General features: G+C 37.9%; 2 protein-coding genes across 3 annotated transcripts; one reads left to right on the top strand and one right to left on the bottom strand.

Moving 5' to 3' along the window:
- The first annotated feature begins 171 nt into the window (after positions 1-171).
- Positions 172-7,445, top strand: LOC134833928 (phospholipid-transporting ATPase ABCA3-like). The gene is made up of 11 exons (XM_063848434.1): positions 172-266; positions 1,045-1,186; positions 1,240-1,995; positions 2,069-2,141; positions 2,199-3,293; positions 3,354-3,897; positions 3,953-4,107; positions 4,169-5,734; positions 6,462-6,827; positions 6,881-7,053; positions 7,117-7,445. The coding sequence occupies exons 2-11, from the start codon at positions 1,050-1,052 to the stop codon at positions 7,310-7,312; spliced, it is 5,061 nt and encodes a 1,686-aa protein (XP_063704504.1). The 5' UTR covers positions 172-266; positions 1,045-1,049; the 3' UTR covers positions 7,313-7,445.
- Positions 7,446-7,450: 5 nt separating this feature from the next.
- Positions 7,451-13,750, bottom strand: LOC134833929 (filamin-A-like). Of its 2 annotated transcripts, XM_063848435.1 has the most exons (10): positions 13,607-13,750; positions 12,140-12,783; positions 11,742-12,077; positions 11,585-11,608; positions 11,334-11,425; positions 9,622-11,062; positions 9,160-9,557; positions 8,016-9,061; positions 7,654-7,952; positions 7,451-7,595 (listed from the first exon to the last, which is right to left on the bottom strand). In XM_063848435.1, the coding sequence occupies exons 2-10, from the start codon at positions 12,772-12,774 to the stop codon at positions 7,451-7,453; spliced, it is 4,416 nt and encodes a 1,471-aa protein (XP_063704505.1). In that variant the 5' UTR covers positions 12,775-12,783; positions 13,607-13,750. The 2 variants fall into 2 exon arrangements, with proteins under 2 accessions (XP_063704505.1, XP_063704506.1); XM_063848436.1 differs by lacking the exon at positions 11,585-11,608.
- Between the last annotated feature and the right edge of the window lie 627 nt (positions 13,751-14,377).

Below are 14,377 nucleotides of genomic sequence, written 5' to 3'. Positions count from 1 at the left end.
AGGGTAGTCCAGACCCATTACGTACTTTCTTTCACGTCGCGACCCCTAATCTGCACACGCAAAAAAATAAAAATTCAATCGATGAATCACATTTCGTCTACTTCATATCTTTGCTGATTAAATATTTTAGTAATATATGTCTTTTTTATCGCTGTTCGCTAGTCAGTTCGGATTCAGCAGTTGCAGGGTAAACACGGGCAAGCTTCAAAAGCCCATTTAATTACCGTCTATTAGTTTTAATGGAATAACATAACGGCAAATTACAGGTGATTTCCCACTACATTGTCATTTAGTGATGTTTACAAGTGTTTTTTATACGAATATTTCTGAAAAAATCAATGAATGAGTACTAAAAAAAAACATCAAATGTCACTTTTTGCAATAATTGGAATAACTTATCAGCTGCTATCATTCGACTTTGTCTTTCGATGCAAAGGATTATCTTTTTTGGACAATATTTTGGAAAAATTATGTAAGAAATAATTGAAATACAAACGCCTGGTACATAATTTTGAAGAAAATTGAAATATCGCAAAAAACAAAGAGTACCGTGAAATAAACGTGATTAAGGGAATTTTACAATGAATTTTATTATCAATAAGTAAGCATTTGAATCACTTTTCAAACATGATGTCACTTGAAGAACCACTAAAATTGTGTGATTATTGAGCAAATTTTGTGAAAACGGTCTCTTTATATCAATTTCTTATCGATATCGCTTGATAATATACCAGATAATTGTGGAGCTTAGGTGTTATATCTATATGATGATGTCATAAAAATGGACAATTGCTATAAAAACAGTTTACAATAGAAGTAGATAATTGTATTTTTTCAAAAAATTAAGTAATTCATTCGAGAAAAGTAGCTAACGTTTGAACCAAAAACAAAGGGGAGAACTCGGAAGCGCGTCAACTTGCAATGATATCAAGGTCTGATAACAACTGATAAGACATTTTGTGCCAAGTATCGATTATTTTTGATAAAAAAAGTGTTTCCTCTGTGAAAATAATTGTTGACTAACATATTTTTTGTTGACAACAGAAAAAATGGCGACAAACAATTGGGACAAATTTGTCCTTCTGCTATGGAAAAACTGGATAATTCAATCGCGTCACATAATTCAAACGATTTTCGAGATTTTACTTCCGGTGGCGTTCACGAGTCTTTTGCTCTTGATGCGAGGGTGAGTTTTTTTCTATTAGTTTTTTCAAAAATATTTTTTTATGCTTCTTGCAGCCTAGTTGATCCCACAGATTATCCCGATCCAATTTACTACCGCGGCGAAGCAATAAACACGCTTCAACGTATTCAATGGCACGACGTGAATCCTCCAATAGATTGGGCAATTGCGTATTCCCCAACGAACAATGTATTACAAAAACTAATTTCCGACGCGATTCTCACAATGAATACCTCAATTCCGATTCGTGTTGACTCGAATGCCACAGCAAATGACTTGCAGCGGCACTTGACCACAAACAACGTGTTCGTTGGAGTCGAATTTCCGGAAGATTATGCAACGATCACCGCTTTACCGAAAGATTTTGAATTTACATTGCGTTTCCCGTATGAGCTACGTACGACTGATAGCGGAGCTTTTGTGGAATTATCAAATTGGTTCACGGATTTGTTGTTTCCGGCATTTCAGCTTGATGGACCACGAAATCGCGATAGAAATGATGGCGGTTTGCCTCCAGGGTATTTCAGAGAGGGATTTATTCCTGTTCAGGCAGCCATTTCGAGAGCATATACAGAAGCGATGCGGGGAGATGGAACGCAACAAGATGAAATTCCAGATATTTACATGCAAAGATATCCGTATCCAGCGTATTTGAATGATCCGTTATTGTTTGGACTACAGGCTTTCATTCCCTTGATAATTATGATTAGTTTCTTGTATTCAGCAATCAACATTGTGAAATACATAACGGTGGAGAAGGAAAAACAACTGAAGGAGGCAATGAAGATCATGGGATTGAATAATTGGCTACAGTGAGTAACTTGTCAAAGCTTAATTTTAATTAATTTACCTTAATTTGTCTAATTTTTTTGATTTTTTTCTTAGTTGGACAGCTTGGTTCGTAAAATGCTTGATATTTTTTGTGATTACGATATCTTTAATGACGGTTATTCTAAAAGTAAGAAAATAATTTTTAAAAATTTCGAAAAAAATATTAATTTTTTTACCTTTTTAGTTGGAATTCAAGGCTGGAAAGGATATATCGGTGTTCTCTAAGAGTGATTGGACTGTTGTCTGGGTCTATTTATTCGTTTATTCCATTTCGAGCATTTGTTTCTGCTTTGCGATGAGCGTATTTTTCTCAAAAGCCAACACAGCATCCATGATTTCCGGAATTTTTTGGTTTTTGGCATACACACCGTTTGCTGTGACCGCTCAAAACTACGACTCACTCTCATCCGGCGCTAAATGGGGTCTTTGCATCTTTTCCAACAGCGGAATGTCAATTGGATTTCAAATCATGATGCGACATGAAGGCACCAGTGACGGTATCCAGTGGTCAAATCTCTTCTCACCCGTCTCGCAAGATGATGATTTTACAGTTGGCAATACTTTGCTAATGTTGATTGTTGATTCCGTGCTTTACTTGTTAATCGCTTTGTATGTGGAAAAAATCAAGCCTGGAGATTACGGTGTAGCCGAGCCGTGGTACTTTTTTGTCACAAAATCCTTTTGGTGTAAAGGAAGTGCCGAAAATAACGTTGAAGCTGAAAACGATTTCCGCATCTCATCGTTGAAATTGCACAACATGGAGCCAGATCCACGCGAAAGTGTTGCCGGTATTGAAATCAAGAATTTGCGGAAAGAGTATCCGAACAAGAATAAGAAAGTGGCTGTGAAAGGACTGAGATTGAACATGTATGAAAATCAAATAACGGTACTTTTGGGACATAATGGCGCGGGAAAGACAACTACAATGAGCATGTTAACGGGAATGATTCCGCCGACATCGGGTACTGCATTGATCAATGGCAAAGACATACGTACGGACATCGATGGTGTTAGAGATTCGCTCGGATTGTGTCCGCAACACAATATTCTGTTTGATGAGTTGACTGTTAGGGAGCACATTGTCTTTTTCAGTCGCTTGAAGGGCTTAGACAAGGGGGCAGTGAACGCTGAAGTCGATAAATATGTTGATCTCATCGAGTTGCGGGACAAGATCAATTCTCAGTCAAAGACGTTGTCAGGAGGCATGAAGAGAAAATTATCGGTCGCTATTTCGTTATGTGGAGGCAGCAAAGTTGTGTTGTGTGATGAACCAACGAGTGTAAGTTTTTTATTTAAAAAGCTTTAAAATTAATTTTTACCTATTTTTTCACATTTTTAGGGCATGGATCCATCAGCTCGTCGCGCTTTGTGGGACCTCTTGATTAAAGAAAAACAAGGACGAACTCTTCTCTTGACCACACATTTTATGGACGAAGCTGATGTTCTCGGCGATCGAATTGCAATCATGGCAGAGGGAGATCTCAAGTGTGTTGGTTCTCCGTTCTTCCTGAAAAAGCGCTTTGGCGTGGGATATCGCCTCGTGGTCGTTAAAGGAGAAAATTGCAACCCGGACAACCTTACATGGCTCATCAGCAAATACATTCCGGACATTCAGGTGGAAACAGATATCGGTTCGGAATTAAGTTACGTCCTTAACGAACAGTATTCGAACGTTTTTCGAACAATGTTTGCTGATATCGAGAATAACACAAGAGATTTGGGCATCACGAGCTATGGTGTGAGTTTAACAACGTTGGAGGAAGTATTTTTGAAAGTTGGTAGTGACTCAAATATGATACCGCACGACATGGATGAGAATCGTAGTGATGTAAGTTCGGTGGATAACTTGAATGGATTCAATAATTTCAGTTCGCAAGAAACATGTAAGTGATTCGTGTTGTTTTGAAATGAAATTAAAACGTTTTTTGGACTTTTTAGTGGAAACTGGCTCGGAAATCAGTCTTTTAACGGGAACTCAATTGGCGTGGAATCAATCTTTAGCAATGATACTGAAGAAATACTACTACAACATTCGAAATATTAAAGTTTTGGTCATACAAAATTTGATTCCAGTCGTCTTTTTGATCTTAACGGTCAGTGTTCATTAATTTTTTTGCTTCAAAACCAATTTTTCAAGTAACTTTTTCATTTCAGATCTTTACTGTGCGACAATGGATCAGCACAAATACAGAGGCCGTCCCACTTCGCATGACTCTCGATAGTTATGCTAACTCTTTCACCGTTTTACAAGTCGAAAATTCGCCGGAAGTTAATCCTTTACTACAAAACATCGCTAAAAGTTATGAAAATTTATTCGCCAACCAACGCCCGAACCAAGATCTCATCAAAATCGAGCAAGACTTCCAGCAATACATTCTCCAAAAGATGAACGAAACTTTATCGGTTGTAAATGCGCGTTATTTGGTAGCTGGATCGATTACCGCACGAAATATCACAGCATATTTCAATAATCAGGCTTATCATACAGCCCCCTTAACGATTCTAATGATGCAAAATGCCATTCTCAAGTCATTCCGCAGTGATTGCGAAATTTCAGTGTACAATAAACCACTGCCTGTGTCTGCGGAATCGCGAACGCAACAATTGAATCAAGGAAACAACATGGGATTCCAACTCGCTTTCAACACAGGTTTTGCGATGGCATTCACGGCGGCCTTTTACACATTGTTCTACATCAAGGAACGCACAACTCGCAGTAAATTACTGCAATTTGTGAGTGGCGTCAATATTTTCACTTACTGGGCCGTGTCGTTCATCTGGGATTATTTATCGTTTTTGGTGACGATTCTCTTGTATCTAGCTACACTTGTGTGTTTCCAAGAAGAAGGATGGCGCACAGTCTCAGAACTGGGACGAGTTCTCGTTATTTTGCTACTTTTCACATGGGCTGCGTTGCCAATGACTTATTTAATTTCATTTTGGTTCACAATCCCCTCAACTGGGTTCACGCGAATGTCGATGTTGAATATCTTGACGGGCGTGATCGCTTTTATGATTGTCTTTATCATGCAAGCGGGAATTTTCCCTGATCTCAAAACGATTGGTGATACGTTGAATTGGATTTTCCTCATTTTTCCAAACTTTGCGATGACTCAGTCGTTTAGTAATTTGAACATCATCACACAAAAGGCACAAATTTGCAAGGCGCAATGTGAAGGACTCACGGGATGCACTGAACAGTTAATGTGTCAATTTATTCCGATTTGCTGTGACCAAGGCTCGCATTGGGCATGGGAAATGCCAGGAAGCGGAAGAAATTTGGTGTTCATGGCCGGTGTCGGAGTCATTGCTTTCGTTATTCTCTTCTTGAAGGAATATAAATTACTGAAAATTTCGTGTTTCAATGGAAAATCAAATAAAGTCATTGCCGAGACCGAGGATGAAGTCATGGATGCAGACGTGAAAATGGAAAAGGCAAAAATCAAGGGACTTACTCAAGCGGAAATAAAAGATTACAACTTGGTGATGAAGGATGTCACGAAATATTACAAGGACTTTTTGGCAGTGAATCAATTGTGTGTTGGCGTAAATCACTCGGAGTGTTTCGGGCTACTTGGCGTGAATGGTGCTGGCAAAACGAGTACTTTTAAGATGTTAACGGGTGACGAGAACATTTCGCAAGGTGATGCATTTGTGCAAGGAATTAGTTTAAATACGCGCATGGATTTAGTACACAAAGTTATCGGATATTGTCCTCAAGTGAGTTTTTATGATCTATTTACTTTTAATTTGCATTTAAAAAAAACTTTGGAAAATTCGAAAAAAAAAAACTTAAAAAATATTTAAAATCTTAAGATATTCGTAAGATGAAAAGAAAAAATTCGTAGAAAACCTCGAGAAACCGTAAAAAATTCGTAAAAGAAAAAAAAACTTTATAAAATTATTAAAAAGCATTTTAGGCCGCTTAAATTTATTTCGCACTTTTTATCCCAAAAACTTTTTTTCAAAATGGGGGGGCAAAATAAAAAAAAAATTTGAAATACTTTTTCATACAAAATGACAAAATTTTAACAGTTTTTTGTGATTAATCATTATTTTAGTTGTTTTTATGGTTTCTACATTAAGATTTGATAATTTAAAATTTATCTCAAAGTATTTCAAGTTAAAATTTTAAACGAAAAAAATTCGTAAAAATAACTGTCAATAAATTTTGAAAATTATTTTTTTTGAAAAAAATTTAAAGAAGAAAATTCATGTTAAAATACAATTTAAAATTAAAAAAAAAATTTGGGAAATTCCTTGAAAAAATATGAAAAAAGACCAAAAAAATAGTCAACTTTGATTAAATTTTTATTTTTTTTTTATTTTGCCCCTTTGGATTTTCAACTTTTGAAATGGGCATGGGACAAAAAGTTCGAAATAAATTTGGAGCGGCCTAACTTGCTCGTTTTTTCCAATTTTCTTTAATTTTCTTCTTTTTTTTTAGTTTGATGCCTTGTTGGAAGACCTCACGGGACGTGAAACGCTACGTATTTATTGCCTTTTGCGTGGCATTCCGAACAAAATGATCGATTCGATGATCACAAAGCTCGCTACTGAGCTTAACGTCATGAAACACATCGACAAAAAGGTCAAGGAATACAGTGGCGGTAACAAACGAAAGCTTTCAACGGGAATTGCTTTGATTGGTAACCCATCAGTGATATATTTGGACGAACCAACTTCTGGTATGGATCCCGGGGCACGACGTCAACTGTGGAATATTATTTGCAAGATGCGTGATAAAGGTCGATCCATCATCTTGACAAGTCATAGCATGGAGGAATGTGAAAATTTATGTACGAGATTGGCGGTAAGGCAATAAATTTCTTCTAAGATTGATATTTCATGAACATTTTCTTGCAGATTATGGTAAATGGAGAATTTAAGTGTATTGGAAGTGTCCAACATCTGAAGAATAAATTTAGTAAAGGTTTTGTCTTAACCATCAAAAAGTCTCGTGAAACTGCAGGACGGAAGTCAGACATGAATGAAATTAAAAATTTCATTTCGAATCGCTTTGAGGGCGCTTATTTGAAGTAATATTATTTTATTTTGTAATTTTCATGATTTTCAAAAAAAACAATTAAATATTTTTTTAGGGAGGAACATTCTGACATGCTTGCATATCACATTCCTCAAACAACGCTCAAATGGAGTGAAATGTTCGGAATAATGGAAGACAACAAGGAAACGCTCGACATTCAAGATTATTCCTTGGGACAGACATCGTTAGAGCAAGTGTTCCTTTTCTTCACCAAATATCAACGAAATGTTGATGAAGACGTGAAAAAATAATTTTAGTCTAAATTAAATTTTTATTTTATTTTTTATTTAAAAAGAAACGATCGTTAAATAAATAAATAAATATATAGAACAAAAAATTGTTGTGAGAAGGTTAGCAAATATAAATATGTGAAATTTTGAGAATAAAATTTACTCCAAGTTTAGTGAGAAGGCGCCATCGGGAACTGGTCGTCCGCCAAATTTGACATCGATATCGTATTCGCCAGCGTCATCCAGAGTATACAAAATATCGAAAAGACGTGGCTTGCTTTCAACGACACGAACGTCAACAGGACTAAAAAGAAAAAAAAATGATCAATTTTGATATAAAATTTAAAACAGAATTAACATACGTATTTTTGCCAGACTTGACGATGCGACAAGTTACTGCTCCAGGTCCTGCATTGCGGGCATCAACAGTCAATTTGTTTTGTTTTCCAAATTCCAGCTCGTCATCCATGTCAAGGAGCTTACATTTGTCGGCATTTCCGGTTGGCTGAGCTCCCAATTGGAAAGGAGATCCAGCAACGTCCTTTCCGTCGAATTTGATACCTACTTGGTAAGGACCCATTTCGTCAGGTACGAAGCTGACATCAACAACTCCTGGTCCAGTTGGTTGAATCTTTGGAAGCATCATTTTCTTTTCGGGATCCTAAATTTGAAAAAAATTATGAAAAATATTGTGAAAAATCAGAAAATTTGTTGAATTTCTTACCAAAATTGTGACAACAATATCACCTTGTCCAGCTTGAGTGCTGTCTACTTGAAATTTAACAGGCAGCGATGCTGGAACCTTTTTCTTTGCCAAGTCTCCGGTAACGCGAACTGCTCTAGGATCGTTTTTTGCACCGACTTTCATGACAAATGGACTTCCCTTCACCTCTTTTTCGGCATATTTGACGTGAGCTGTTAACGTGGCGCCTTGTCTGGGAGCCGTAAAGCTCACGGCATAAACGCCATTTCCTTTGTCGTAAATTTTGAGATTCAAAACTTGTGAGCCATCGGATGACTTCAATTGAACGCCGACCTTTCCGGGTCCCGCTTCACTGCAATCGACGTAAAATTCTGTGGGACATCCATCGCGAATTTCACCGTTTCCGAGTCCAGGTCCGAAAACTTTGACATCTCCTTTGGCGTTTCCGGGTGCAGGAACACGTGGAACATTTACGGGACCTTTCATTGAGGGCACTCCTCCAATATTGACACGGAATGGAGATCCGGGAATTTCCTTATCGTCGAATTTAACGGTCAAATCATACTCGCCAGCTGCGGTAGGGAAGAAACTAACATCGCATGTGCCATCACGATTATCAACGCAACTCAATCGCGCCTCGGATGGACCTTCGATGGCAAATGACAAACGACCGACACCGGCTTTTTTGGTTTCCACGGTGAATTTGGCTGGTTGATTTGGAACACCGCCTTGCAAGCCAGGACCGTAGGCACGGACACGAGAAACATCATTTCCACCCTTGACATCAACCATGAAGGGAGCGCCTGGTAATGGGACATTGTCGTAGGCGCAATCAATTGTGTGTTTTCCAGTCTCCATTGGCGTGTACAAAATTTTGAGAAGATCATTTTGATCGGTTACACACTTGCTTTCGATAACACGACCACGAGAATCGGTGATGCGACATGTGAAACGACTTGTTTCGATGCGAGTGTACTTTGAGCTGGTCGTTGTCGTGGTGGTTTTTGTTGTTGTAATAACTGACTTCATATCGACACAGAACTCATTTTCAGCTTTTTGAATAACCTCTGTGGAGAAAAAGGCAAGTTTTATTATAATTTTTTTACATATTGGTTTTGAAATACTAATCAGGCCGAGTTTCATTTACAGGAGCCTTAGAACTTACTCTTTTCCAGTCCTTGAACCTTGACTTTGGACAACTCAGCGGGTGTGATTCCGGGTGTTCCAGGAGTTGAGGGAGTTGTAGGAGTAGCGGGAGCTGCAGGCCTATTGACTGTAGCTGGTTGAACGAATTTCTTTGGTTGGAACGGTGGAGGAGCATTGGTACTTGGAGTACTTGGGGTCTGAGGAGCAGAAGCTGATGGTGTAACGTTAGTTTTGTGACTTGTGGGAACCTTTACGCCTCCATAATAGAGAGTTGTGGTATATGTGCCAGTTTCTAACTCGGTACTGTCAATTTCCACAGAATAAGTTTGATTGCAGTTATCAATGACTTTGGCAACAATCTCTTTCTTGGTTTGATCGTTCACTACTTGCACTTTAAGATCACCTTCGCCAGCCTCACTACAAAAGAAATTTGTCAAAAACATAAAAACCACATAAAAAGAAAATAAAAATTCGAATTTACCGTGCATCAACATTGAAGTGCGTTGGTTGGTTGGGACGAACATCGCCATCAACCCATGGACCGAATGCTTGAACCTTTGCTGGGTTCAAAGGAGCAGCAACTTTAACGCGATATGGCGAATTTGGTGTCGCAACATTTCCAAAGTTGACGTCGACGGTGTGTGGCAAGGCACGTTTTGGTACATAAACACACTTTTTGGTGCCATCTTTTTGTTCGACCACATTAACTTCGACTTGTTCACCCGTACAATCGGTGACCTTGACCTCCAACGGAGCATTTCCTGCTTGTTTTGTGTTAACAATGAAGTGCGTCGGTTGTTCAAGTTGCACTCCAGTAGGTTGAATTCCGGGTCCTGTAGTCTTTACATTTTCCGGATGAATGTCGTTCTTTGGCTGAATACGTGCCAAAAACGGACTCTTGGGGATATCTTGTTCATCGATGAGTACATGAACGTAATACTCTCCCGGTACTTTTGGCAAGTAAGTAACGGCACATGAGCCATCTTCGTTATCACGCACCGTCAATGGAGCCTGTGACGGTCCAGCAACACTGAAACTCAATTTGCCCGGGTCACCGTTAGTTTCAACAGTGAAGGTAGCGGGATGTTCGGCAACTCCTCCATGCAATCCAGGACCGTAGGCGATGACGTTCGTTTGGAATTTGGGACCAACAGCAACGTCGAAGGGTGAATTTTGGATTTCCTTGCCGTCGAACGTCAACATGACACGATAACGACCTTCTTTGTTGGGGAAATAGTGGCATTCGTACGTTGTAGCATCGACTTTTTGGATTTTGCAGTTGTAATTTACGCCGCCGGGACCGATAATGCGAACAACTGGCGTACCTTCGCCTGCACCTTCCGTGTAAATATTGAAATCGGCATCGTCGCCAACGCGAACACCAGTTGGTTGAAGTCCACGACCGCTTGCACGAACTTTCTTCGAATCAGATGCAGGACTGACCTTTACGCCAAACGGACTGTTTGGAATTGGCTTGCCAGCGAAGAAGACATTTACCGAATGTACACCCACGTGAGGCGTGACGTACTCGCAACGGTAGAAATCGGGTCCTTTTTGAATGAGTTTCGGGATAATGCTCGTTTTGGAACCAGATGGATCCAAAATGATAACTTCGGGTGTTCCCTTGCCAGCACCTTTCGTCATAATATCAAAGTGCGTGGGACGATTCACTGAAACACCTTCAGGTTGAATACCGGGACCACTAGCAACAACTTTGCTGGCTTCTCCTGCAGTTCCTTCGACTTGCACCTTGAACGGACTACGGGGAATTTCTTTGTCGTTGTATTTGACAATGACTTTGTGAAGTCCCTCAACTTTGGGGATGTACGAACAAGAATACGTCAAGTTCTTGTCGTTGTTGAAACGAACATCACAAGGCACTTGGGCACCGTGAGGATCCAAAACGACAACATCGACTTTGCCTATTAAAGAAAATTGAAGAATTATTGAATGAAGCTTAAAAAATTTGCCAAAAAAAGCCCTAGCTGCAAAAAATTCTAAGAAAAAAAGGCGAAAATCTATTCAAATCAAGGCCTAATTCGCAATTCTTTGCCATTCAAATTCAAGCCGATCTTACCCTTCGGCGGAACGAACCCACTTTGTTGTTTTCCTAATTATTTTTTAATATTTTTAGATTAAATTTTGACTTAATTTCTTTAGAATTAATAAATTTTGTTAAAAATGTTTTCTCACCTTTTCCAGCGGCGAATGTTTCAACGGTGAAATTAGCTGGGGCATTAACAGAAGGTCCCTTTGGCTCAATTCCTGGACCATAGGCACGAACGCTGTTTATAAAATTTTATTATTTTGGATGAAAAAACATGGAAAATCAAGAAAAACATGCAAAAAGCAGTAGTATTAGGTGCAACTCAAGAAAAGTTACGTTAAATGGCGAAAATCTCAATTTGTCCTACAGATTTTTGTCCACATACATCTCAACTTACCGAGATGCAATGAAAGCAGATTTTCTTCATTTACGGGAAAAATAAGATTATTTACAAAAGTAACAGAAACATGAAGGATACAGATACAGGAAAGATAGAAAAAAGATGAAAGTGGAAAGAAAAGAGAATGAGTTGATAGTAAAAATGAGTTAAATACCGATTTGGTCCGCCACCAGGCTTGATTGGAGCACCTGGCTTCAATTTAGCGTTGGGATATTGACTCAAATACGTCATCATTGATTGTTCATCAATGGCTGGATTGACCATATCTTCTGGTTTAACCAATTGTGGAACATTCAACCAATCATCAGCAAGACCCATAGCTTCCTTAGCATTTTGCAAGGCATTCTTGGGATCCCAATTGGCCCAATCGGGACACAAGCCGGGAGCACAGGCATCAACCAAGGCACCAACAGCTTTACCATCATTCCAGTCATTGGTAAAGTTGGTAATTGGCACTTCGGGGATCTTGTTTTGAACCCAATGCATCAAACTGAAGAGATAAAATGTTTAAAAATGTGAAAAAAATTGAAATTTTAATTGAAGAAAAATTACCGTTGCTTAGGCGTTGGACCCTGACCACCTTTGGGAGCATCTTCGCCATCCCACATGGGCATCGAGATGGAATAGTGCAAAATTAGTGCCCAAATTAGACCCAAAATGAGTTTCAATTTGCCATCGACAACGTCAGCCGAGTCAATATTGATGATTTTGATGCCCTCACGTTCCAAAAATTTCAAAGCAATTTCGACGTTTTCGCATTTTTGACTGCGAAACGAGGGTTTTTTGTTGTGTTTTTGCGCCTTCTTTTGCGACAACACCTCGATCAGGGCAATCAAGTTGAGACCATCTGAGAAATCTGTTTCCAAGCTCTCAATTTGCTTTTCGATGCACTTTAAATGCACATTCGTCCAACGTGTGAACGTATTATGTTGAATACGTTTCCACATGGCGTCTTCGGCCAAATCACGTTCGGCAGCAAGAGCTTCTTCTTCGTCATTGCCATCAGCGGGATTCCGTTGTTGACCTTGGTACGGGTCATCGTAGGAATATCCGTTACCGGCTTCGCCTTTCGTGATATTCGAATTGTAGTCGCGTGGTACAGTTTGCTTCGGCACGAAACCATCGTCAGCTCGACCGCCGAAAACATTGCCTCTAGCTAAGAGATCGCGGGCTCCTTGATCCGTCATTGTTTGACACTATGTAAAAAAATATATTAAAATTGACATCGACGACTGGAAAAATGCCAGAAAGTAGCCACGCATTCAAGATCATCACACTTTTATTTATTTTTTTAAGACAATTAATCATCCAACTGTGATGCACCTCGTCAAAAATAGCTTTTTGATTCCCGAATTTCGTCATTCATTTATATTTAATAATAATTAAGAATAACAATAGAGGAGAGACATGAAAGATGGTATTTGCATGATTCAAAGTTCTAAAAATACTCTAGTGAGGTAATTCCCGCCGTAAACAACAATTAACGACGACATCGTAGAAAGTTTTCGTTGTCAAAAGTGAAAAAATCCGGATAACGTTTCACAAAATCAAAAAAAATATTATTCGAAACACAATCAAACGATATTCGCAGACAGACTTCAGTCAAGCAAAATTTATTTTTTTTTCTTTTGCGGAAAAATGCATGAAAATCTCAAAAACAATATTTCATTTGATTATCCAATAGACACAATTAACGAGAATATTTAACTGCATGGAAAATGGTGTGTGACTACTTAAAAATTTATATTTTTAGAACTGTAAAAAAATTGTACAGGTATACGCGAACGGTCGGCTCATTCGAAAATATTTTTCCTCTATTTTTTTATTTTCTTGTTTCAAAAATTTTTCATATAAACACTTTACGAGATGAATTTTATGCATAAATTTGCCACTTTTTGTTCACAGTTCATAATTTTCATTCGCAAAAAAAGAAAAAAAAAATTAAAAATTTATTTTTTGACTCTTTTCACCTTGTTTTGAGTTTTATTTCTTTTTATTTATTCTTGCATATTGACTAACCTTGGTTTTAAACTTTCTAAATGGTTTAGAATTTTCTCGAATTCACTTTTTTTTTATTGTAAAAATTTGTTTTCTTCTTATTCACCGTTTAGAAAATGCGTGGGTGAAATAAAATATTTTAAATTTTTGGTCGACCGCGCACAGTGAATATGCGATGAAAACCGTTTGAAAGACGAAAAGAGACTGAACGGGGTTCTCGACGGAAAATGTGATGGAAAAGATTTTTCTCAGATTGTTCTCCCATTTTTTTTCTCCTCTCATAATTTTGATGTTTTTAAAAAAGTTTTTTGTTTATATTTGTGTCAGTACGACGATGGATGGACGATATGTTTCTCTTTGCAAAAACGTAAATATTTAGTAATCCACCTGATTTGAATTTTCTGTAAGTGTAATGCATTTTTGTCATATGCAATTAATCATAGCAAAAAACAGGTGCGAAGGTGCAGATGATCTTGAAAACTTGTACCTATTATTTAAATGAAATGGAAACGCCTTGTAGGTAGTAATGTTCCTTGCAGACAACTAAATAATAATTTCTTTTCCGCAAAATATAAAGATGTTTTCACCTAAGTATTATGCATAAAAATATTAATGTATAAAAAAATATAATTTTTGAAAAATCTGAGGTTGTTAGACACAAAATGGAATAATTATATTTAACGGCGTAAAAGACAGAAAACTGTAAAAATTTCAAAATACTTACTTTTAAAAAAAATGTTTATTGATTGTATTGAAGCCTTTTAATAAGTAGTACGAAATTCGAAAAAAAAA

This window comes from Culicoides brevitarsis, chromosome 3 (assembly GCF_036172545.1).
Source record: "Culicoides brevitarsis isolate CSIRO-B50_1 chromosome 3, AGI_CSIRO_Cbre_v1, whole genome shotgun sequence".
Taxonomy (NCBI): Eukaryota; Metazoa; Arthropoda; class Insecta; order Diptera; family Ceratopogonidae; genus Culicoides; species Culicoides brevitarsis.
Note: the sequence above shows the minus strand (reverse complement) of the source record. Positions and strands in the feature narration are given on the sequence as shown.